Source organism: Sus scrofa, chromosome 9 (assembly GCF_000003025.6).
Source record: "Sus scrofa isolate TJ Tabasco breed Duroc chromosome 9, Sscrofa11.1, whole genome shotgun sequence".
In the NCBI taxonomy this organism is placed as follows: Eukaryota; Metazoa; Chordata; class Mammalia; order Artiodactyla; family Suidae; genus Sus; species Sus scrofa.
The window spans coordinates 90,545,569-90,571,738 of NC_010451.4; the positions used below are offsets into that span (position 1 = coordinate 90,545,569).

At 39.8% G+C, this 26,170-nt stretch overlaps 1 protein-coding gene across 8 annotated transcripts in view; it reads left to right on the top strand.

Annotated features, from left to right (window-relative positions):
• Positions 1-26,170, top strand: part of DNAH11 (dynein axonemal heavy chain 11) — a 348,284-nt gene that overhangs the window by 125,525 nt on the left and 196,589 nt on the right. For 7 of the 8 annotated variants that reach the window (XM_021063431.1, XM_021063430.1, XM_021063433.1 and 4 more), the window contains 5 exons: positions 10,329-10,460; positions 13,089-13,249; positions 17,029-17,185; positions 17,303-17,448; positions 20,832-20,948. In XM_021063431.1, coding sequence (XP_020919090.1) covers positions 10,329-10,460; positions 13,089-13,249; positions 17,029-17,185; positions 17,303-17,448; positions 20,832-20,948 — 713 coding nt within the window. The remainder of the gene's footprint in view (positions 1-10,328; positions 10,461-13,088; positions 13,250-17,028; positions 17,186-17,302; positions 17,449-20,831; positions 20,949-26,170) is intronic. The other variant, XM_021063432.1, reaches the window with a different exon arrangement.

Below are 26,170 nucleotides of genomic sequence, written 5' to 3' on the forward strand. Positions count from 1 at the left end.
TCCTGTTCTAGTAGTTTTAGCAGACATTTGAAGAACAGATAAATACCATGTTATATCAACTGTTGTAGAATATAGAAAAAGATGGAAAGATTTTTTTACTCATTTCATAAAATTCTAATAAACTTGATACAAAAAAGCAGGCAATGATAAAATACAAGAGAAAATTCTGTTGGCCATTCTCATGAATTAGCATATCTTCCTTCTTTGTCTGGATTTTTCCTTTAATACCCTTGGAATACAGTCTTTTGTGTGTCTCATATTTTGTAGATTTGGTGAGCAGACTCAGTAACTGCCTTTGTTCTAGGCTATCTTTGCAAGGATGTTCATATAGCAAACATGTTTGTTATATAGGATGTTTGGTCATGGAATTTATTTGGGGTACAAGTCCTTTGTTAGGACATGAATAGACTACTTAATTGTATATTTTGTGAATTGAATGAATGCTTTAATTTCAATGTAATTTAGTATACGAAATTTTTCTTTTTTGATGGATGTCTTTTATGTCATGTATAAGAAGTTCTTGTCTTTCTTAATGTCATGAAGATTCTCTGTTTCCTTCTAGGTGCTTTATGGTTATGGGTTTTTCATTTAAAACCATGATCCGTACATCTTTTCTTTCCTTTTGAATTAAGTTGGCACCTTGGTTACAAGTCAAATGACTGTGGGCTTATTTTCAGACTCTCCTGTTCCATGGATCTATTTTTCTGTCTTTATGTCACATCCATACTGTGTTAATTACACAGTTAATTACAAGGCTTTATAGTATATAGCCTTGAAATCATGTTAAATATACTCTCCAGTTTTGTTCTTTTTTTTTTTTTCTCCTTCTTCTTCTTTTTAGGGCTGTACCTGAGGCATAGGAGGTTCCCAGGCTAGGGGGGTCAAATCAGAGCTATAGGGGCTGGCCTACACCACAGCCACAGCAATGCCAGGTCTAAGCCACATCTGCAACCTACACCACAGCTACAGTAATGCTGGATCATTTAACCCACTGGACAAGGCTGGGGATCAAATCCGTGTCCTCATGGATATTAGTTGGGTTCCTAACCCACTAAGCCACGGCGGGAACTCCCTTTTTTGGGGCGGGGATTGAAATTGTTTAGGCTATTCTAGGCTCTTTTCATTTCTATATAAATTTTACTATCAAATTGTTCATTTTTAAAATCCTAATTAAATTTTAACTGGAATGACATTGAATATAAAAATGTTGTGAGGATGGATATCTCAGCAGTGATGATTCTTAGAATCCAAAGGTCTGGTGTATCCCTTAATACAGGTCTTTAATTTCTCTCACAATGTTTTCTATGCAGAGGTCTTGTATATTTCTTGCTAGACTTTTTCTTTCTTTCTTTTTTTTTTTTTTTTTTTTTTTTTTTTTTTTTTTTTTTCTTTTTTGGTCTTTTTAGGGCTGCAGCATAAGGACATTCCCAGGCTAGGGTTTGAATTGGAGCTATAGCTGCCAGCCTACACCACGTCCTCATGGATGCTAGTCAGATTTGTTTCTGCTGAGCCACCAAGGGAACTCTTACTTATTTTTAGATAGTGGATATATTTTGATGCTGTAAACATGTGTTAATTGATTTTTAAATTTTATTTTCTAATGTTTGTGACTCGTATGTAGAAATATTGATGTTTTAATATTCACCTTGTGTCTTGAGACTTTGCTGCATTTGCTAGTTTTTTTTTTCTTTTTGCTTCCTTGTTTTACTAGGTTTTAAAAAAATAATTTCAAAGGCTTTCTATGTGCATAAATATATTATGCGTAAATAATGAGAATTTTACTTCTGGTTTTGCATTCTTTTTTGCCCTTTATCTCCTTTACTGAGTTATGCAATTGGCTGGGGCCTCCAGTACAACGTTGACTAGGAGTCATGAGAGCAGACATCGTGATCTCTTCCCAATCTTAGGGAAGAACAATGTTTCACCACTGAGTACGATAGTAGTTTAGATTTAGTAGTTCTGATGCGCTTTTTCAAATAGAGGAAAATCCTTTCCATTATAGCATACTAAGAAATTTTATCCTGGAGTTCCCGTCGTGGCGCAGTGGTTAACGAATCCGACTAAGAACCATGAGGTTGCGGGTTCAGTCCCTGCCCTTGCTCAGTGGGTTAACGATCCGGCGTTGCCGTGAGCTGTGATGTAGGTTGCAGACGCGGCTCGGATCCCGAGTTGCTGTGGCTCTGGCGTAGGCCGGTGGCTACAGCTCCGATTCAACCCCTAGCCTGGGAACCTCCATATGCCGAGGGAGCGGCCCAAGAAATAGCAAAAAGACAAAAAAAAAAAAAAAAAAAAAAAAAAAGAAATTTTATCCTGAAGAGGTGTTGAGCTTTTTCAAATCTGCTGAGATACTCATGTGATTTGTCCCTTCTATTCTGTTACTAAGGTGAATTTTTGAATGCTAAGCCAATTTTGCATTCCTGAAATAAACTCCACTTAATTATGACATATTATCACTCACATCTGTATATAAATTTTGGCTAGATTCCATTTATTAATATTTTGTCCAGGAATTCTGCATTTCTGTTCATAAGGAACATTTATCTGAAATCTTCTTATAATATCTTTGCCAATTTGGAGATCAGGGTTATGCCTCTTAAAAGGAATTGGAAAGGATTGCATTCTCAAGGATTTTCTCAATAAAGTTCATGATAGAAATCACTGGTGATACCGTCTAGGTTTGGAGTTTTCCTTGTGAAACATTTTTAAATTGTAAATTGATTTCTTTTATGTATATACTTCTTTGTAGCTTTTATTGTTTATTTCTTTTTTTTTTTTTTCCTTGTATCAGTTTTGGAAATTTGTGTCTTGCAAGGTATTTACCCATTTTATCTAAGTCCTGGTCTGGCAGCCATTTGGCCATTTCTGGCCCAGTGCCCTTTCAGGCTTCACTGGCTCACCAGTGTCATTGCAATGAGACCACTTGGACCTCAAAGCCTAAAACATTGATTGGCCTCTTCCAGGAAAGGGTTTTCCACTCTTTTTTTTTTTTTAAGATTTTTATTTTTTCTATCATAGTTGATTTACCGTGTTCTATTAATTCCTGCTGTATTGCAAAGTGACCCAGTATATGTATATGTAATAGCCTCTCTCTCTCATATACATATTTAGTTTTTCCCACAATATCCTCCATCCTCCATCATAAGTGACTGGATCTAGTTCCCTGTGCTATACAGCAGGATCTCATTGCTTATCCATTCCAAATGCAATAGTTTGTGTCTATTAATCCCAAACTCCCATTCCATCCCACTCCCTCCCCCTCCTCCTTGGCACTCTCAAGTCTGTTCTCCAAATCTGTGAATTTGTTTCTTTTCTGTAGATAGGTTCATCTGTGCCATATATTACATTTCAGCTATAAGCAGTATCATATGGTATTTGTCTTTCTTTTTCTGACTGATTCATTTAGTATGAGAGTCTCTAGTTCCCTTGATGTTGCTGCATATGACAGTATTTTGTTCTTTTTTATGGCTGAGCAGTATTCCATTGTGTATGTCTACCACATCTTCCTAATCCATTCATCTGTCGATGGACATTTAGGTTGTTTCCACGTCTTGGCTATTGTGAATAGTGCTGCAGTGAACATAGGGGTACATGTGTCTTTTTAAGGAAAGTTTTGTCTGGATACATCTCCAAGAGTGGGATTGCTGAATCATATGGTAGTTCTATATTTCATTTTCTGAGGAACCTCCATACTGTTTTCCATAATGGTCGTACCAATTTACATTCCCACCAACAGTGCAGGAGGGTTCCCTTTCCTCCACACCCTCTCCAGCATTTGTTATTTGTTGACTTGTTAATGGGCCATCCACTCTTGATCAAACTTATTGCCATCACTATGCTGTGGTCTTCCTGTGCCAGTGTTCTCTTTAGCACATCTGGGGGACCTGGCATTGTGCCCCCTTTCCTTCCTGGTGTTGGTGATTTGTGTTTTCTCTCCTCTGTTCTTATTAGGCTTTCTGTGTGTTTGTCAATTTTATTTACATTTTCAAAAAACTAATCTTTGACTTGGTTGATTTTCTCTATTGTTTTATATTTCACTGATTTCTGCTTTATCTTGATTACTTCTTTGCTTCTACTTCTTTGAATTTAATTTACTCCTCCTTTTCGTGTTTCTTAAGATGAGAGCTTTGAATATCAATTTTTTACCTTTTTCTTTTCTAATATAAGATCTGAAAGAAACTTGATGGAGATTATCTACCAGAAACCTACAGAGAAAATCATGCTTAATGGTGAAACATTAGCATCATTTCCATTAATGTCAGGAATGCAGCAATTATGCTCACTGTCACTGACATTCATTGCTCGGTATTGTGCTGGTTTTCATGATATGATTGAAGGAGAAGTAGGAAACAAACGGTGCAAAGGAAGGCAATCAGCTGTGATTCCACAACCGGTGACCTGATAGTGTCAGACAGTGTGGGACCTGGTGTCTTTGGCAGTTTTCTTTGTTCTAGCGGAAAGGAAAATGCATTGTTTCTGATATTGCTAAAGTTGAAACAATGATGGGTTTCTGAATTAAAGATCCTTGTTGCTATTGTTAAGAGACACAAAGAGCATCACTTCTGTATGTGTCCAGTTGGAAAGAGATTGAGGGTTGTAATAGCTGACTCCCAAAGTGGTCTAGTAGTTACCTTGCAATATTCAATTTGCTGAGCTGAGAACACTAAGCTCCAGATTTAACACCTCTGCTTCTTTGCCCCTGTGGCTTAGGTGTGCCTAAATTGGGCAACCTCCCATGCCTTGATGCTGTTAAAATTGCATTGCTTCTGCTTCTACAAGGCAAATGTTCTTCCCATTGCCTTTTTTCAGCCTATAGTGTTTAGGGACATAGCTCTTTAAGGTTACATACATGGCCTCCTTATACCACACTGCCACGGGAGCTGAGGGAGGTCAAAACTGAGAATCAGCCACCATCATTATCCAGAACCAGCCCTTCTCTCTGACCTTGAGAATGCGTCTGTCTGTGCCTGATACCTTCTTTCATGGTTCCACCAAGCCAGCTGCCCTCTTTGGAAGAACACCGTGGTATCTTAGACATTTGTGACATACAGACCTTGGTGATCAGGATTCTTGTCTCTTTCTTGAGAATCATTTCCATGTTTATCTAAACAGGAAAATTCATAGATAGGGGATGCCTGGTTACCCCCTTCCATCCACCAAAAACATTAGAGGTCAACTCTTGCCTGGTCAGGATGCTCTGTTAATGAATATGTTATCCATGTGTGAAAGTTTTGCGTTTGTAAAATATATAATAAAATCCTAGAATCCAATGCACAGATTAAAATTTGTTTCTTTTTCTCCCATCAAAAAAAAAAAAAAATCCTAGAATCCTGTACTAAATCCTCGCCCCCACCATTTATAACTGTGTGATCTTGGGCTAACTGCCTCATATTCTCATATGTAAAATTGAAATAATAATACTACCTTCCTCCTAGGGTTATTGTGATGATTAAGTTAGAAATATGTAATTACATACACACACAAATAGGCGTTACACACACACACGTACACATATAGTGCTTGATACATATGTTAGAAAGTAAGTGCTCAATAAATGTCAGCTGTTATTATCTGCTGATGCCGTCAGAGAGGAACGAGATCAGTCCCCATGGGGCTGATGTTCTGCCCTCTGTATCGTCATTTCGTTAGAATGGGAGGAAAGCCTGCCCGGAGCCATTTCTCCACTATGCTCATTTCCGTCAGCAGTTGCACATTCCCAAGTCTCTCTCATTGCTTAAAACAGTACAGCCACCAAAAGGTATTCCTCGATGCCACACCTCCTTCCATTGCCTGTTTGGTCCGGAAATCTTTATTATAATCCCGTTTTTTGGACAAAACATACTCATGTGTTCCTCTTTTTCATCCCCATCTCTCTCCAAGGACCACTACTACTCCTTGCTGAGTCTATTTCTGTTTTTTCAGTGTTAGAAATACTTTCTCCTTTTCAAATCTTCTCTCCCTTTATATACATCTTTATTTGAGTTCCAGTTTTCCACCTATTTCTTGGGTTATTCTTCAATTTTCTTTCCTTGCCCCCTCTTCCTCCTCCTGCCCTTTAATTGTCTCTGTCCCTTACAGCTCTGACTTAGGTCCGTTTTTCTTTTCACCACACCACATATCCCCAGCTAATTTCATCTACTTTTCTGGCTGCTCAGTTTCTATTGTCATAGGCTGCTGACTTTGACCTCCAACTTGGACCTTTGTCCTAAAGCACAGTCAGAAGCATGTTGAACTTATCCATTGGAAGTTTTACAGGCACATCCAATCTGGAACATTCAAAGTATATGGACTCTTATTCTCAAACCCACTTCTGTAATGCTCCCAAGTTTATTAAAAACAAACAAATAACAACAACAACAACAAAAACACAACACTCTTCACCAGGAGCTCACACTAGAAACCCGTTTGACTCTTCCTTCACCTGACAGCCAGTCAATCACCAGATCTCTTCAGTTGCCCTAAATATAGCTGTTCTCACTGTTTTTGCCACCACTTTGTTAATAACCTAGTCCCAGTCACTCTCTTCTCACCTGGATGACTGTAGCGTCCTGTTCTCTGGTCTCTTTCCTCCCATCTTGTTTCCCTCTGATTAATCCAACTACAGGCTGAGAAATATTTTAAAAGCACAAATCTGATTATCACTCCTAAAAACCTTCAGCAGCATCTTGTCACTCTTGGGTTGCAGGTTCAGATTCCTCGATACGTTGGCCAGGTCCTGCCTGTCTGGCCCCTGCTTCCTTCTCCAGCATCACTGTGAACCTGCTCTGCCGCTCCCTCCCCTCTCACCATCCTGGACATCTTTTAGTTCCCTCCCAGGCCCACCGTCATATCCTGAGCTGCTTCCTGTGGCTTAAACACTGCCTCCCTTGGTGGGCAACCCCTAAATGCCCCTCAGCCTAAATCATACTCACTCTTGAGGTTTTCTCATAAATACTCTTTCCTCGAAAATATCTTTCCAAGTCCTCCAATTAAGCACAGTCCTCTTTCTATGTGTTCTCATAGTACCTTGTACTTGCGTTGGCATAACAGTTGCAAATATTTATCTGTAAATATTTACCGCATTGGCCTATAAGCTCTGGAAACAGTAATCAAGTTAAGTCTTGTGTGAATGAGGGAGTGGGAGAGAACAAGATGTTCTGGTGTGTACTGTTGCTGGCATTCATTTGTTCATCTCTTCCTTTATTCATACACGTGTTTCCTGAGCACTTGCTTTGTGCTGGCCACTGTGCTATCTATAGGAATGTGGTACTGAATAAGGCAGATAAAGACCTTGCCCCTTGAGAGTTTATAGTCAAGTGGAGGAGACAGACAGCTCATGGATAGGACTTTGGATTGTATGTAAAGGTAGACTACCTTCTGACTCAAGATATGCTGTACATATGCCACAGCTAAACCAAGGTGTACAAGGAAAACAGCCATTTGTGTTCCAGAGGGCTGGTTTTGACTTGAGGCAAACTTCCTTGATCCGGTAGAAAATCATGTAGCCTTTCTTTGATCAAGGGCAAGAATAATTGCTGATTATGTGTGAAAGTATGTATTTCTTAAAAGCTTCTGAGGAATGTGTATGTCACAGATGTAAACTTGTATGCACTATAGTTATAGAATGACTATATAGCGATTGCTGCTTGAGGCCACTGTCCACGTGACAGACATTTTATAATTATTCTGTGTGTGTCTGTGTGTGTACAGATTTTTATTATTTACAAAAGAACATCATCAAGAAATGTGATCTTGAGAGACAGTATAAGATCGCCAACAGAGGACACTGTCCAGATAATGTTGATGAGCTGTATTTTTAATCATCTTCCACTTGACTGAACTTTTGTGGAAAAGGAATCAATAATGGAGAAATCGCAGGGAGACTCAGACAAGAGAGTGCTTATGAGAGCACTTGAAATTAGAAATGTCTTAAGAGACATAAAATATTACTACTGTTTTTAATTTTTTTTAATATTTGGTCTTTTTGGCTTTTTAGGGCCACACCTGTGGCATATGGAGGTTCCCAGGCTAGGGGTCGAATCAGGGCTGTAGCCGCTGGCCTACAACACAGCCACAGCAACATCAGATCCGAGCTGCATCTGCAACCTGCATCACAGCTCATGGCAACAGCAGATCCTTAACCCACTGAGTGAAGCCAGGGATCGAACCCGCAACCTCATGGCTCCTAGTCAGTTTCATTAAACACTGAGCCACGACGGGAACTCCAACCACTGTTTTTAAAACCAACTCTGTCAAGTACTGGTGCTGGTGCAAGATTTGAGTCTGAAGACTGGTTGTCTTGACTGAGATGAGAAAATACCAATGCCAACATACCTCTTTTCTAACCAACATGCGTATGAATTCTGTTGAGAATCTAACATGTACTTAGACTATTACTGTACATTCATTCATCTCTTCAGGGAACTTATGGAGCACCTATTTTTTAACACCTAGCTCCCTAATGTCCCTGGGGACAAGGCATTCAACTAGACAGACACAGACCTTGACTTCATGAGGCCTAAAATTTAGAATATGATAAACAATGAATGTGGCATATATGAAATAATAACCACCTCTGCTTTTGTTGACATGTAACTATGTTTTCTAGATTTAGGGTATTAAACACAGATGAATACTATAAGGCTATTGTATATTCTGAATGTCTGAAGTACATTTTTTATTCCTTTGATCCAATTATTCATGGTGTTTGATTCTAAGTCTCTCTGGAATGCTTTTTTTTTCTTTTCTTTTCTTTTTGGCCACACCTGCAGCATGCAGAAGTTCCCAGGCCAGAGATCAAACGTGTGCCACAGCAGGAACCTGATCTGTGACAGTGACAACACCAAATCCTCAACCAGCTGCACCACCAGGGAACTCCTGGAATGCTTTTTGCATAAGCAGTGCTTCTCCAACTTGGGAGGGGTGGGTCTTGTGGAAGGTAGTACAGGGAATCTATGTGATGTGACCAGTAATAACTCAGGCTCTGAAGTCAGACTGTCTGGGTCAAATTCTCCCTCCCTGGTTTGGCAAGTGTGGTTAATATGCCTGTGACTCAATTTTCTCAGCTGCAAAATTAGGATAATAGATGGCTGTGAAGATTAAATGAGATGATATAGACGAATAACCCCAGTGCCTGGTACGTCGTACCCTCTGATTTAATGGGAGTTGTACATATTCCAGTTATTGTTCTCCGGCCTGCCTTGTCCATGCTTCCTCTAGAAGCTTCTCCAGTTCAGCTGTATAGCAGTCTCTGGGAAGTCTGTAGTAATGGGCGTTTTCTGGAATGTGGTAATAGGACTATAGGGAATATGTTTTTGACACTAGGTACAAAGATTTGAGAGCCTTTGGTGATGTGATAGATTCACTTGCATCCAGTTCTTACAGGATCTAACAGTTTGTGGTGGTTCTTTGCAGAGCTAAAAAGGAACAGGGACCAGTATTGTTTTACAGTGTGCAACCCTAGGATTAGGCAGAATGTTGTCATTGTTAATGAGCCTTGAGTAACATAGGAATGTCTTATGTGCATGAGCAGCTAACAGAATGACCACCTAAGAGAGTAGCCTTCTGACCACAATTAAGAAGTATTTCATATCTGGTCAAGTTTACACATATGTGTACATTCAAGTAGGAAACTGAAATCAACTTTCACAAAGCAATACATATTCTTGCTAATGCAACATTTTTCTTTCTATTCCATTTCATTCCTCTCCATCGTATGAAAAGAGACCAGTAGTTTGAAAAATATTGATGCAAGAAATTAATGGATAAGACAATTTTTGTTTAAACAAATATAGGGATATGAATAAGAACTGAATGGGATAGTCTTGAGCTGTCCATTTGAAATCTTTTCCGCATTCATCCTATATCTTATGCAAAAACAGGCAAATAAAACCCCAAACCAAACAAACAAAAAAGGAAAAAGCCCTTGGTAGGTAGTTCTTCCTATTCTTGGACAGATGTTAGCTCAGTTTGACCTTTTAAGTTTTGCAGCCATTTCTATTCCAGCAGATTTATGGACTCGATCATCGTTAGAGGGAGAGTCAGTTCAGTGCAGCCAGGGAACTTCGCTTCTGCCTCTGGCTTTGTCATTACCTGCAGGTTGACCTGTCTTCCCCAAGTCTCAGCTCAGGGTTGGGTGGTAATCATATTTATTCTATTTAAATTAACTTAATAACACCTCTCCCTCCCACTCCTGCCCCCAGGGTTTTTTGAGGGCCCACTGGGACAATGAACTTGAAAAGGTTTTATAAACTAAAGGGCTTTTTTTTTTTTTTTAATAAATATAAAGAATGTTGGGCTGTAAGATTCTATGTTTGTAACTCTTACCTCTTTAAAAATTTTTTTTCATCTAGATTTCTCAGTTGAATACACTGATTGCACTTTTGCTGGGAGAACTTCTACCTGGGGACAGGCAGAAGATCATGACAATTTGTACCATAGATGTCCATGCCAGAGATGTGGTGGCAAAACTTATTTCTCAGAAGGCAAGTTTGTAGAAATTTCATGAATTTTTTACTCTTTCCCTAAAAGCAGTGTTTAGTGTCAAGGGCACTTATACACACTACTGTATATAAAATAGATAAGCAACAAGGACCCACTGCATAGCCCAGGAAACTATACTCAATATCTTGTAATAAATCTATCATGGAAAAGAATCTAAAAAAGAATATATGCATATCTGAATCACTTTACACCTGAAACTAACACAACATTATAAATCAAATATATTTTGGAGTTTCCATCATGGCACAGTGGTTAACGAATCTGACTAGGAACCATGAGTTTGCGGGTTTGATCCCTGGCCTTGCTCAGTGGATTAAGGATCCGGTGTTGCCATGAGCTCTGGTGTAGGTTGCAGACATGGCTTGGATCTGGCGTTCCTGTGGCTCTGGCGTAGGCCGGCAGCAACAGCTCTGATTAGACCCTTAGCCTCCATATGCCATGGGTGTGGCCCTAAAATGACAAAAGACAAAAATCAACCAATCAATCAATAATAATAATCAATATTTTAATAAAAATGGAGAAGATAAAAATGTCAAGTGGAAATAAAAAGAATACTTCTAAGAAAGTCTTTTTTTTTTTTTTTTTTTTTTTTGCCTTTTTGCCTTTTTGCCTTTTCTAGGGCCGCTCCCGCGGCATGTGGAGGTTCCCAGGCTAGGGGTCCAATTGGAGCTGTAGCCACCGGCCTACTCCACAGCCACAGCAACTGGGGATCCAAGCTACGTCTGCAACCTACACCACAGCTCATGGCAACACCGGATCCTTAACCCACTGAGCAAGGGCAGGGATCGAACCTGCAACCTCAGGGTTCCTAGTTGGATTCGTTAACCACTGTGCCACGGCGGGAACTCGGAAAGTCTTTTTTTTTTTTTTTTTTTTTTTTTTTTAGCTTGTGTTTTTTAATTAGTACTAAGCAGTTGGTTATACTTTGGGTATATTTCCTTTGGATTAGCTAATGCATTATCCTTGTGAGACTTATCCCAAGCGGTATATCCTAGAGGGTTTTGCCATGTCAGGAGCCTCTCATTTAGATCATCCAAAAATTAAGCCAAGATAGAGGAACCATGAGAAGTCACGTGTTCCTTTCCCTGTCTTCTGGCTTCTCTGCACATAATCATCTTTGCCTGTTGGCCTGTGACAGCCACCTTGGTGTCTTATGCAGCTAGTAGCAGTAAGATTGTGTGCCACCTGAAGTGTCTCTGTGTGCCTTTGATTATTTTCCTTTTGAAGAAAGAGAACTGTTGGCCACCCCTTGTCATTTCCATTCAAAGCTAAATTACATTCTTTAAAGAAGTTATTTTCTAATCCTTTCAGTGTGTTATTAACCTTCCTTCCTTCTCTCTTTAAAAAGTCCACGTGTCTCTTAGATACTGACAGTGTTTAATGTAGAAGGAGAATTTCTCACCCTTTTTTTTCCAAAATACACTCCTACTTAAAATGTCAGAAATATGCTTGTCTAGTGAACAAAATTGGCATATTCCACCCATCACCTATTTCTTCCACATCCCTTTTGTTTTTTGAGGGTGGCAATTCCTTTCACAATTTGAATGCATGTTTGTGTCACAAAATGTTTTCTGTTGTTTTTCTAGTTCCTTCTCAGTTTATTTAAGTCAAAGTGCATTTCAGTTCTCTCCACAGTGTAAGCAAATGCTTCCTTGTATAAGCCATAAACTGATAAAAACACTTCTTGATCCATATTCAGGACCATTAGTGAGCAATTGTGGTTTAATTGGTAATCCAAAACTGATCCTTGCAAAAATAACGCTTGCCAGGCACTCTCATTTTGATAATGAGCTATTGATAACTATTCTTTCAATACAACCTTGCATATCTTATTATGTTTTATCAGTGGCGATTTGCTTGCAGCAGGATAAATTATGATTTAAAATATGTCCTTTATTTTGTACTTAGAGTCTTTGTCTAATTCCCAATCATTTAATATCCATAAATATGCAATGTTGAGACTTAGGTAGACATCAGACAAATGGGTAGATAACAAGTTTGGTAACTTCAAGTGTTTCCTCAGAAATCCTTGGGTCATATGGATCTTGAAAGAGATTGGAATTATTTTTTCCAACTGGAAAGAGAATGGATAGGGGAGTAAGATAAGAAAGAATAGCATTGAAAAAAAAATATGGCTGTTTGGTTTAATGAAATGGAAATCTCTACTAAAAGCAGACCAGTTTGGACTTGGTCAAAAATATAGCTTGTTTATACCTCTGAACATGCAGAAATAATGGATGATGTGCTACTTTAACATGAAGTGTGTTTTTCCACCTCATTTCAGTGATATGAGTATAAAGTTACAAAAGTGATCAAATCCCCTAGGATGATTCATAAAATGGGAAAAAACACTGTTTCAACAAATTGATGTTGTTTTACAGTAAAAGCCCTCTTGAAGTGAAGATGTTTATTACACATATATTTCTGATCAGGTATCCAGCCATCTACATGCAATTATAATTTGCAGTAGCAGGCAAGAGATTTTTCCCTTTTGTAAGGATTTCTTAGAATTAAAATGTGAATCAACCAAGTTGATTAGATTAATAGGTTGCCTTTGTGGCCTCAAAACTATCAGTGTCCTGTGTGTGATGATCACATGATGTTTTTAGGTCAGAAGTCCTCAGGCTTTTGCTTGGCTGTCTCAGCTTCGTCACCAGTGGGAGGACACCCGGAAACACTGCCTTGTTCATATTTGCGATGCCCAGTTCCAGTACTTCTACGAATATTTAGGAAACAGCCCTCGACTAGTGATCACTCCTCTGACTGACAGGTAACAATGATACACTTGAGTCAGATGGGAACAAAACAAGCTGAAAGAAGCCCCCACAGCAGGCAAAGAGGTGTGAGATCGAAAATAAAGGAGAGCCTGAAAATGATGGACAAAGCGGGAAACTATGTGAAAGCAGTATGTGAATGAATTCATAAAGTGACACAGTGAACACTGATTTTTTAAAGACGAGGTAAAGAGAACTGAATTCAAAATGCAGGACTACAGACGCTATGCAGTATACACCTCATGAAATCTTGAGCAGTTAATATGGCTCAACGCAGCATCTTTGATCACAGAGTCCATTCTCCCTGGTTATTTATGGCTAACACCCTAATTCCAGGATTTGTAACCACCTCTCCCACTGCAGCCCTTTCTTGGAAGTATAAAAGCAGGGATTGCCTATATTCAAATTCATTTTTGAAGGATTGCAAAGGAAGAAAGGAGGGGAACATAAATGATTGAACAAATAGAGTACTTCTGAAGCACAGTGGCGAGGGCTGTCCCAGTGTTCCGCAGGCGGGGTTCCTACTCTCTCAGAGCACACTTTCTAGTGGAGTGTGGCTTGGAAGTGGCTGGGCATGAAGAGGAACAGTAAACCAGTTAACAAAGTTGTATTAGGTGGTAATACATGCTCTGCTGTGTTCAAAAGTGTCATGAAGGGAGAGCCTGCTGTAGATTGTGTGAGAGGTCGTTTGAGCTAAGACCCAAATGATAAGGAACCAGCTATGCAAACATCCTGGGCAAAAGGTTACAGGCAGTGACAAGGACAAAGCTTCTAAGATGGGAAAGAGCTCGGCCAGTTCAAGGGATAGCCAGCTCAGTGTGCCTCAGGTATATCAAGGGCGCAAGGGATTCTTATTATTGGAAGTTCATTGCCAGTTGACTCCAAGTTAATAGATAGACACCGTCAGAATATTGTAGAGGTAAGGATACGTCACATTAACCTGAAATTCTTTGTTAGTGTTTCACCTTCTGCTGAAATTACACAGTACAGTGAGAAAACACATTTAGCCCTTGGCATTTATGAAAGAGAAATCACACCTCAAGATCATATGCATGTTTCCAGTTACCCCCATGCTGTATAATTTATCTGGAAAAGAAGGTGCAAACAGTTTCAGGTATGTCTGTCCAGCTGGCTCGTAGTGGTAGTCTTGAGAGTTTGGTGAAATTCTTTCACCAGCTTAGTGAGTGTTCTTGCATCTGTTAATCTGCTGGTGATCATTGATAAGTTGTATGGCTTCTATCATTGTTTCTCTAATTTAGTTCTCAATAACTTGTCTCTAAAAGGTAGTGTTCACTACCTTAATTTATTCATCTATATACAGCTTTCAGTGTGAGAGATTAAACTTCATAGCTTGACAAAAATCACTTGAGTCAATACAAATGCCTATAATTTGCTATGTACTGTTGCCCTAACAGGGAAGAGTCGGGCGGGGAGAGGGAGGCACAGGCTACAAGAAAAAGGGAAGAGGCATTTATAAAGTTTATCTATATGAGGACCAGTAGCTTATGAACTTTTTTTTTTTTTTTTTGAGCCGAACCCGCGGCATATGGAGGTTACCAGTCTAGGGGTCTAATTGGAGCTGTTGCTGCTGGCCTATGCCAGAGCCACAACAACATGGGACCCAAGCAGTGTCTGCAACCTACACCACAGCTCACAGTGACACTGGATCCTTAACCCACTGAGCGAGGCCGGGGATCGAACCTGCAACCTCATGGTTCCTGGTTGGATTTGTTAACCACCGAACCACAACAGGAACTCCAATAAAGTTCTTAATTTAAAAATCGCTATGGTTTATTTGGAAGTTAAAAAGAAGCCAAATGTCCCCTTTATAGAGTGAATCGAGCTGTGTAAGATGTTTGCATTTTATACATTTCTTTGCCATTTCCTTTTTTGGATTATTTACTAATTGTTTACATTCATGATGTATGTTAATGATGCCTTTCACATACTTTCATTGTGTCTCGTTTCATGCTGACCTTCCTTTCGCGTAGTGGACAGGGCAGATAGAACCTTCTTCTCCCCCCACGTGGGCAGGTTCAGAGACTCAAGTCCACCAGCATGTAATTGAGAGACCTAGGCTGGAACACAGGTGGATTGGTTGGGGAGGGTGTGGACTGAGCTGCAGTTACAGAGAGACCCAGAATCTAAGGGCTTCAGTAACTCAAAAGCTGGGGCATCTGTCGTGTGACTTTCCCCAGGAGGGTGGCCCAGCATTTTAAGTTTCAGGCTGCATGTGGCTTGCACATTGGTTTCAGCCAGTGGAAATGGGAAGAACGACTCAAAGGAGGCTTCGTAGGATTGGCACCCTCATTTCAGGGCATAGCATGTTGGTTAGAGCTCCATCACTTGGCCACTCCTGGCAGGAATGGAGGGAGGAAACATGGTCTGCCATGTGTAGGTGGGCATATGTCCAGCAAAACTTAGAAGCATGGGAAGAGGTTAATAGGGGGAGGCTACACCATAAAAAGTGCTGTAAGCCCTAGTCCAGGGGTCTTTCTACTCCATATTCACTGTAAGAAACACTGAAAACGTGGTAGCTGTAAAATAGAGAAACACTTTACATTTTCATAAGTTACTGCTTCCATTCATGATACTTAAAATTGTTTAAGGCATTTACCTTTGGCTTTCTGAGCAGTCCGTCACCTTTACCACTTGGCCGCCTCATTAGGTTGACTTTCTTCATGTAGCCCTACACCAGACCTCATTTCATAGAGGAGAAAACTGAGGAATATTGATGTCAGAGATGTAATTTAAGGTTAACATTTGATGGCTGGCCGAGCAGACACTAGTCCTGGCTCTCCAGTCTGTGTCTTCCCCCTAGGTCCACTGCCTGTGCTAAGACAAAAATAATTCATGAGTCTGCAGAAACCTCATGTTACGTCCTTGCCACTTCTTAGTTTTCTTTCTTTTGTAAGTGTTAAATTCTGCCTTTGTATAATTTTTCTCAGTCTGAGAACCTCTAAATCTTTCCTGCAAAAGCAAATATTATTGTAATCTAAATGCTCATGGTGATAAACTGAAAATGAGTTTCTGAATATATTTTAATGTAAGAAATTGTGTCTTTTTTATATTTGCTTTGTACAGTGAATAGGTATATATTATTTGCATACTCTGTATTTATACATGTTTACATATCTCTATTTATTATTTATTTATTTGTTTATTCATTCATTTATTTTGTCTTTTTAGGGCTGCATCCACAGCATATGGAAGTTCCCAGGCTAGGGGTTGAATCGGAGCTGCAGCTGCTGGCCTACACTGCAGCCACAGCAACGCCAGATCCTAAACCCACTGAGCAAGACCAGGGGTCGAACCCACATCCTCATGAATAGTTGGATTCATTACCACTGAACCAGGACGGGAACTCCTATGTATTTAATAAGGAGCAGTTTAATGAAGTTAGTGTTTTTCTTTTATGAACAATAGTTGGAGATGTTGCCTGCCTTATTAAAAGTATGTTTCCCTAGCAATATGAGAAATTCAAGAGCATTGCTAATGAAGTGTCATTGCTATCCAAACACATAGCCTTTAGGAAATGAGACAAATAAATAAAGCAGTACGTTCTTCTCTATTATTTTTAAACAACCAGCCTAAAAATAAATTCGATATGATGTTCTCATTCTTACCATGAACGAATCAGAGGTATGCCAATATTTTGTGTTATCAGCACATTACAGACTTTGATTTCTTAAACTTTAAAAAAGCTCTTGGATTGTCCATAATGTTTCCTAGGAATCTATCATATTGTAATATTGGTGTTTTCTGTTGCTTAAAGGTGTTACATCACTTTAACTCAGTCACTTCATCTCACCATGAGTGGGGCTCCAGCTGGTCCAGCTGGTACAGGAAAAACTGAAACCACCAAAGATCTTGGACGTGCCCTTGGCATGATGGTTTACGTATTCAACTGTTCAGAGCAAATGGACTACAAAGTAAGTTAGTTAAAAAGTGAAATATTCTAACAATATTACTCCTGGTCTGGAATGATCCAAACTAATAGCTTAAAACCCCTTTATGTTAAATTCTTAATGCCTCACCCCATCATTAAGTCCATAGGAAATATCTATAAGGGACTGGTGCAGACAGGAGCTTGGGGCTGCTTTGACGAGTTCAATCGCATTTCTGTGGAAGTTCTGTCAGTGGTGGCAGTGCAAGTGAAAATGATACATGATGCCATCAGAAACAGGAAGAAGAGGTGAGTGGCATGTGGCTTCTCTCTGTTGATACACGTAGAAAGAGTACCACAGAGCATCTCAGGAAACTGCATCTCCACAGTTTCTGACTGTCTTTCCCTGTCCCATGAGATGGATAAAATAAGAGAGACTGGTTTGTTGGGAAGGATTACTTTGAATAACCTCCCATGTTTAGCAGAGGTTTTTTTAATGTTGACTATAACAAAGGTATGTATTAATCTCTGAAAAAATGATTACAATGCTAAATCCAGTTGTCAATTCTCAGTCCTAATCTTGCTTCATCTTCTAGCACCTTTTGACATAGCTGGTCCCTCCCTTCTGCGTGACACGCTTTCTTCATGTGGGTTCCAAGACTCCGCATCCTCCTGGTTTCCCCACCCTTGGGGCTGTGCCTTTGCTGATTTCTTCTCATCTGTACAATGGGGGGAAGTATAGGACCCACCTTAGAGAAAACTGTGAGGATTGAATGCAGGGCACTTGGACAAGTGCCTGACACATGGCACTGGATCAGTGTTAGCTCTTATTTTATTGTTTCCTGGCCTATTAATATTGGCTGTCACAGGCCTCCATCTCTGGGCCTCTACCTTTCTCTAGTTCTGCTTAGTCCCTTGGTAATTCCATTTAGGTACATAGCTTTCAATACCATATTGATGCTACTGGCTACAGCTGTCCAGGCCTCCTTTCTCCAATGTCTAGACTTTTATGCCGGCAATTGCCGTGGGGCACCTCAAGACCCCATTTAATGTCTCAGAGGCCTGTTCTATTTCATATATCCAAAGTTGAAATCCTGGTCTCTTCACCAACACCTGCTGTGTTAGTTGTCCTGTCACACACCCTCCCATTCTTCCAGTTGCTCGGACCCAAATCTTTCTGACCAGGTCCAGCTCCTAACCACTTTGCAAAATGATGCCACACTCTAAAATGCAAAGCATGACTGGCACTTAGGGTTTGATGGATAATTCGAGAAATGAGTATTATAGTACTGATTGTGGTTTTCTTTGTAACACGTTTCAGTGTACAGTGCAATCTTATTTATCCCACCTACCCACTGACTCCCATTTCTTAGGGTGTTGTGCTCAGCTAGCTGTCTTAGCCATAAGAACACATTAGTCTCCCAGCAGACAAAGATCATCTAGCCCTTGAGGCTCCTCTTGTAGATGTTTCCAGTTGTTGTAAGTACATCTGGATATTTCTACCTTCTAGAAAACTTCACACTGCGTCCACTGCATGGCTGTGGGATACCAGACAGCTGCTCTCTTAGCTGTGCCTGCTCTGATGACATATTACAGAAGTTAGGTTCTTCCCCTTTGGCCCCCAGTGCTGCTTGATTAGCTTTTAGTCAGTATCTTTTTACTTGAGGTAACCCAGATGCCTTTGAGGCCATCCTTTCTTACAGAGATTTAGGTAACTCATCTGTGCCAGGATTTCTAAAAGTTCCCAGCCAGGTTTCTGTCTCCATGTCTACAAGCTGCACCTATTCAGCCCCATGCCAGCCCATGTACAGACAGGCTAGGCTCCTCATGCCCTCATGAGTTGTATTACATTCTCTTTCCACTGAAGGATTTAAGATATGGGACCCTGTGCCTTAACCACAAGGCCTTCCAATAGCTTGTCGGCTCTGCCCACCTTGAGGTCCATGCTCCTGATGGGCTGCTCTCCCTGCTCTGTGTAATGAAGAGCACTCAGCTGCCCTGCTGAATAGCTATCCGTCAGACCTGTCTGCCTGCTCCAGCCTGATGCTCTGGGAATGAAGATTTCTCCATACTAACCTGAACTGTGTATGAGTCACCTCCTCTTAACTGTCCAGCATCTAAGACACTCTTAGTACTAAAAACTGCATCTATCTTTCCCCCCCCGCCTGTTCAGTGATGGAAGCCCAGCTGCTTAACTATTTTGCCCCACTCCCCCTTCTCAACAAGAGGAAGCCTTCTGCTTTGTCTCCTTTACACCATTTGAAAGTTTCTTCCTCTTTGCTCTTTAGTTTGACTCCTACAAAGCAAAAACAATTAAAAATAAAAATAAAAAAGTTCCCATTGTGGCTTAGCGCTAACGCACCTGACTAGCATCCTTGAGGATGAGGACCCGGATTCCATCCCTGGCTTCACTCAGTGGGTTACGGACCCGCCATTGACATGACATGGCTCAGATCCCGAGTTGCTATGGCTGTGGCATAGGCCAGCAGCTGCAGCTCAGGTTTGACTCCCAGCACAGGAACTTCCATGTGCTGCAGGTGCACCCCTAAAAAAGGAAAAAAAAAAATGGCTACTGCAACCCTTTACTATACCATTGCCCTGGCCGTCAACAGCCTGATGGCCCTTTCAAAGCTTTCTTTTTTTTTTTTTTTGTTTTTTTGTTTGTTTGTTTTGTCTTTGTTTGTTTGTTTGCTATTTCTTGGGCCGCTCCCACAGCATATGGAGGTTCCCAGGCTAGGGGTCCAATCAGAGCCGTAGCCACCAGCCTACGCCAGAGCCACAGCAACGTGGGATCCGAGCCGCGTCTGCAACCTACACCACAGCTCACGGCAATGCCAGATGGTTAACCCACTGAGCAAGGGCAGGGATTGAACCCGCAACCTCATGGTTCCTAGTTGGATTCGTTAACCACTGCGCCATGACGGGAACTCCCAAAGCTTTCTGAACATCTTTCACTGCTCCTCCAATACCTTCGCGTGATAACAATAACCATAGTCATCACTAACATCTGTTGAGTATTTATCATGCTCTAGGTATTGTCTTCTTAGTCATTTATATACATAATCTCCCTTAATCCTCATATAATCCAATAAGGTGGGTAGTATTATTATTCCTCTCCCCTTTTTATTAGGTGAGGGAATGAAACATGCCTAAAGCTGGTCTCTGAATGCTCCCAGTCTGGCTCCAGAGCCAGCCGTCCTATGCACCACCTCTACCTCTCAGTGGTGGTCAGTAAATGTTGGTTGCATAAATGGGAGAGAGGAAGGGCGACCAAATAGACAAAATAACAACTGAACGAGGAGTCCCTTACTTCCCTTAGCATGGGCGTTCTCCATCTGTACTGTATCACAGTCAAGAAATTGCAGCCCACATCGAAAGCAAAAATGGCATCACCTTTTACTAACTATTAAAGTAGTCAAGTCCTCATTTTTATATTCTAGCATACCGCAGCCGTACTAAAATACAGAAGAATACTTGCCATATTTATAATTCCTTTGGGGGAAGGGAATGTATTTTTAATAAACATGCTTTAAAACATATTCAAAATATGTATGCTTATGAATTTTAAAGAAAATTACACAGAGCAAACAGCTTCCTAATAATAATTTGCATTTTGCAGAGCTTTGCATTTGTCAATGTGCATTCATATTCAATGAACACATTTAATTCCATCAGCATTCTTCTTCTGGTAGATTTGTATTTCTTGGGGAAGCTATCACACTGAAGCCATCAGTCGGAATATTTATTACTATGAACCCAGGATATGCTGGTCGAACAGAGTTACCGGAAAATCTCAAAGCTCTTTTCAGGCAAGTGTTACGCTTGGTGGTTTAGCATCTGGAGCGCTCATGCCACCTAACGTTGCTGGTTTGCACTGTTAAATGATTTGTTTTTCCTTGAGAATTTCTGTGGAAAATCCCCTATTATTTCTTGGGGATCCCTTTATAGAGGGGATTTTCACCATGACGAATTTACTCTTTTGAAATACGGAACCGGGACTCAAAATCATTGCTTAAAAGTTACATGACACATTTAAACATTTAATAATAGCTCTTCTTTTATGATACTTTTATTATAAATATAACTTTCATAAGTTATGGAATATTTGGAATATACAGAAATGAAAGAGAAAAATTACAGCTTTACCACCCAGAAATAATGACGGTTATATTTTTTTTCTAGTCTCTTATTTTATGAGGTTAAGATATCAGGTTAGGCAGGGTTTTCATTTAGTTCTCATTTAATGTGTTGACAAAAGGAGTTTGTCATATTATTGAAAATTCTTTGGAAGTGTCATTTCGTGTTGCTCCCATGGCTTGTCCATAATTTTCTTAACCATTCCCTCTTGTCTGACACGGAAGGTTTATGTTTTTCTTTGCAGCTTTTTTTATGATCACAAAATAGCAGGGTGTAAACATCTCTTCACAGGAAGAGTTATCCTTATTTCAGATTATTACCCAGCACAGATTCATCCATGTAGAATTATTTGGTGACTGATAAAAATATTTATCGACCACCTGCTTTCCAAATGTACTCTGCCAGTTTGTACACCTATTAGCAGTCTGTCGAGAACTCGTGCTTTGGCATCTGGACCAGTTCTGTTTAACTAGGGTTTTACATCAGCTTTGTTCAGGTGTAATTTCGTATAGTAAAATGCACCCACTTCAGTGTGCATTTGGTGAAAATCAACTAGTATGGAGTGTTTCGACATCCTGGAAGTTCTCTTGTGCTTCTTTGAAGTTATGCCCCATATCACTGATGTCCTTTCTTTGATTTGAAGTTAAGTGTGTTTTTCCTAGATTTCATGTAGATGAAACCCTGCTGCATGTACTCCTTGGTGTTGTCTTCTTTCCTTGAATATTATGTTTTGAAGTTTCACCAAGTTGTCCAGTGTTTCAGTAGCATGTTCCTTTGCGTTTCTGATGAATATTCTGTTGGAGAGACATCCTATAATTTGTTTACCCCTTCACTAGTTAAGGCACATTGTTTCCAGTTTGGGGCTATTAAAAATAAAGCTGCTGTGAACATTCTGTACAGTCTTCCTGTGAATGTGTATCTTTTCTTTCGGGGAACTATCTGTGAATGGAATTGCTAAGTCACATGGTACATGGACGTTTGACCTGATTAGAATCTGACAGTCTGGTTTCAAAGATGATTGTACCATTTTATACCCTCACCATCAATGCATGACAATTTCAGCTGCCCTACATTCATGTCAAAACTTGGTATTGTCAGTCTTTTTAGTTTTAGCCAATTTAATAAATACATAGTAGTATGTCATAGTGGGTCTGGCTTGCATTTCCGCCATGACTAAGAATGCTGAACATCTTTGCACGTAACTTGCTGGCCATTCCCATACCATTTTTTGTGAAGTGCTGTATTCTGCATATAGCTCTTTGGTAAATACACATATGGTAAATACTTTTCACTCAGTTTGTGGCTTGCCTTTTCATTTTCTTATTGGCAGCCAGCAAAGATAGACATTTTAATTCAGTGAACTACGATTTATTAGTTTGTTTTATGGTTTTAAAAATAGCTTAGTTGGAGTTCCCATTGTGGCCCAGAGGAAACGAATCCGACTAGGAACCATGAGAATGTGGGTTTGATCCCTGGCCTTGCTCAATGGGTTAAGGATCCGGTGTTGCCATGACCTGTGGTGTAGGTCACAGATGCGGCTTGGATCTGGTGTTGCTGTGGCTGTGGTGTTGGCCTGCGGCTACAGCTCTGATTAGACCCCTGGCCTGGGAACCTCCATATGCGGCCCCAAAAAGACAAAAAAAAAAAAAAAAAAAAAAAAGAAAAGAAAAAGCTTAGTTAAGAACATTTGACTAGCCCCAGGTTGCAAAAATTTTCAACTGTGTTTTCTTGTAGAATATTTAAAAGTAGTTTCCCTTGGGGGTTCCCTACTACTTTTGTTGTTGTTAATATACTGAACTACATTGATTTATTCAAATGCTAAACAGTTCTTTAGGGTTATTTTCCTTAGATAAACCTTTCTCGATACTATTGTGTATGTATCATTGAATTTAATATGCTACCATTTTGTTAAGGATTTAAAAATCTCTGCCATGAAGGGTATTGGTCTGTAGTACCCTCTCTTATCATAATCTTCCGGTTTAGGTGTCGGGGGAATGCTGACCCCATGAATGACTTGGCATCTGTTCTCTTCTTCTCTATTTTCTTCAGGATTTGTATGATTTGCCCTTAGCTATTTGACAGAATTAATCAGCGAAGCCATTCACTCATTCGGGCTTAGGTTTTTCTTTGAGGGAATCTTTCGAGTGATCAATTTCTTTAATAGATACAGAGTTATTCGGATTTTTTTCCTTGAATTAGTTGTGGTGATTTGCATCTTTTAAGGAATTTTCTCCCTGTTATCTAGATGGTTGAATTTTTTGGCATTAATTTGGAATTTGGCATTAATTTGTTCATAATATTCCCAATCTCTGGTGATGTCCTGAGATCCTGTCAGATAAGGGTAATTTGTGTCTTCTCACCCCATGTTTCCTTGATGAGTGAGAAGCTTATTAGCTTTATTTTTAAAGAGTTCTTTAGTGTTCGTAATGGGTGTCTTTTATTTAGTCAACCTACAAAATAACATGCTACCTCTATATAATGTCAGAACCTCTGTATTTTCTGTTTCAGTTCTTATAAAGCTTAAAATTTGTCCATCCATCTAGATATTTAAGTGTATTTCACTTGTATTTTCACTTAATGCTAGAATAATCGACTATGAGGGAAAAGAGTTCTGTTTAAATACTCATTTAAAGTTCCCTCAAAATAAGCCCTTAACAGATGAAGTACATTTAAAAAGCCATCCTATATAGTATGAACCCGACATAGTGTCCATGAAGATGCGGGTTTGATCCCTGGCCTCACTCAGTGGGTTAATGATCCAGTGTTGCCACAAGTTTCAGTGTAAGTCATAGATGCAGCTTGAATCTGGCATTGCTGTGGCATAGGCCAGCAACTCCAGATCCAATTTGATCCCTAGCCCAGGAACTTGCAGATGCTGCAGGTGCAGCCTTAAAAAGAAAAAAATAAAAATAAAGTAGTAGCCATGAGTGGAGGCAGCCTGCCTGAGCCATGAGAGTATCATGTCTCTACCACTTTTTACCATATGGCCTTGGCACTGTGCCTATTACTCAGAAGTAACATATAGACAAGAAGAGTAGCCCCCTCGAAGAGTTGAGAGAAATGAGAGGGGGCATGACAAGTGTTTAGCATCCCCTATGGCATGGAGAGTACTTATTGAATATTAGTTGTCAGTGTTAGTGTAAGTAGCAGTTAAGTACATTTGCTAGCCTTTTCCCTCCCCGATCTACTTAAAAAAACTGGGGGAAAAATGTGGGGCTCCTTTAGGTAGAAGTAGTCAATAATGCGCATCCAAAGACTCAGGAATATTTAGGGTGAAGATTGAGAGATGTATACAGTAGACTGTAGTTATTTTATTTTATTTTATTTTAATTTTATTTTATTGTCTTTTTTAGGGCCACACCCATACCCGCGGGATATGGAGGTTCCAAGGCTAGGGGTCGAATCGGAGCTGTTGCTGCCAGCCTACACCAGAGCCACATCAACGCCAGATCCGAGCCACATCTGTGACCTACACCACAGCTCACGGCAGTGCCAGATCCTTAACCCACTGAGCAAGGCCAGGGATCCTACCCACAACCTCATGGTTCCTAGTCGGATTCATTTCCACTGTTCCAAGACAGGAACTCTTGTGGTTATATTTATAAAAAAAGATGGGTAGGTATTACTGGATATGCTTTAAAGTATACGCTTTTTTTTTTTTTTCTTACAGTACAACTTTTTACTAAGTCAACAGCTGGCTAGCCACCATTCCAATCACAAAATAGAACATTAGCCACAGCTCAGAAGCCTGCCTGATTATTATATTACCTCCAAGATAATCACTTTTTTGACCTTCAGCACCATAAATTTTGCTGCTGCTGAGCTTTTTTGGTCAGACTTTCTTCACTTGCTGTTACTTACTGTCTTTGAAGTTCATCTATACTGTTGAGTATGTGGCAGTGGTTAATTTTTCTTCATTTCACGCCCCTAAAGAGAAAATGTTTTTGTATAGCCCACAAGCTACCAACAGTGTGTGTGTGTTTGTATGTGCATATATTATATATACATACATACATATATGTATAAGTGCATATTTTAATGGTTGAAAAAATGTTTTTTCTTTTAATATAACTATTTTAAAAAATTTTTATCTGTAAGTTTTGTTGAGGTGTATTTGATTTATAAGGTTTGGTAATTTCTGCTGTACAACCAAGTGATTTAGTCATACCAATATGCATATCAATTTCCTTTCATATTCTTTTCCTACCTAGATTATCACAGAATAGTGGGTAGAGTTCCCTATGCTATATAGCAGGTCCTTGTTGGTCAGTCATTCCACCTACCTCAGGGTGCATATGCCAATCCCAAACCCCCAGTCCATCCCTCCTACCCCCCAACCTATCCTTTTCGGTAACTATAAATTTTTCAAAGTCTGTGAGTCTGTTGCTGCTTTAAAAAGTCTAAAATAACAGGCTTATTTACTTATGGACTCTGGCTCCTTCTTTGCAGTGGACTTCAGTTGAGTGGGATTTCTTCCTATCAAATATTGCTCTTCACAGCAATTGTCTCATGAGGATGTCTTAGAAGCCCCTCTCCAAAAGAACGGGAATTTGAAAGTTAGGTTTTCATAAATTTTCATCTTAAAATTCTATCCAAGCTGGCCACAGGCAGAGTTGGAAATGGCTTGTATGCCCTTGAAAGAGCTGATGGTTAACTAATCATGGATTCTGTGAGGTGGTCGTAAAGCACAGGTACAAATAAAAAGCTAAATTATATAGACTTTTGATTAAATAAAATCCATTAAAGACAAAGGTGATAAACATTCAAACACATTACTTCCTAATTAGTTTATCTTATTAAAACTCAGGCTGTTAGGGTACTTGGGTCTGTTGTGTCTTGTGGTAGGATGTCACCTAACATCTCTTGCCAGCTCCACAGTTAATGATACCATGTT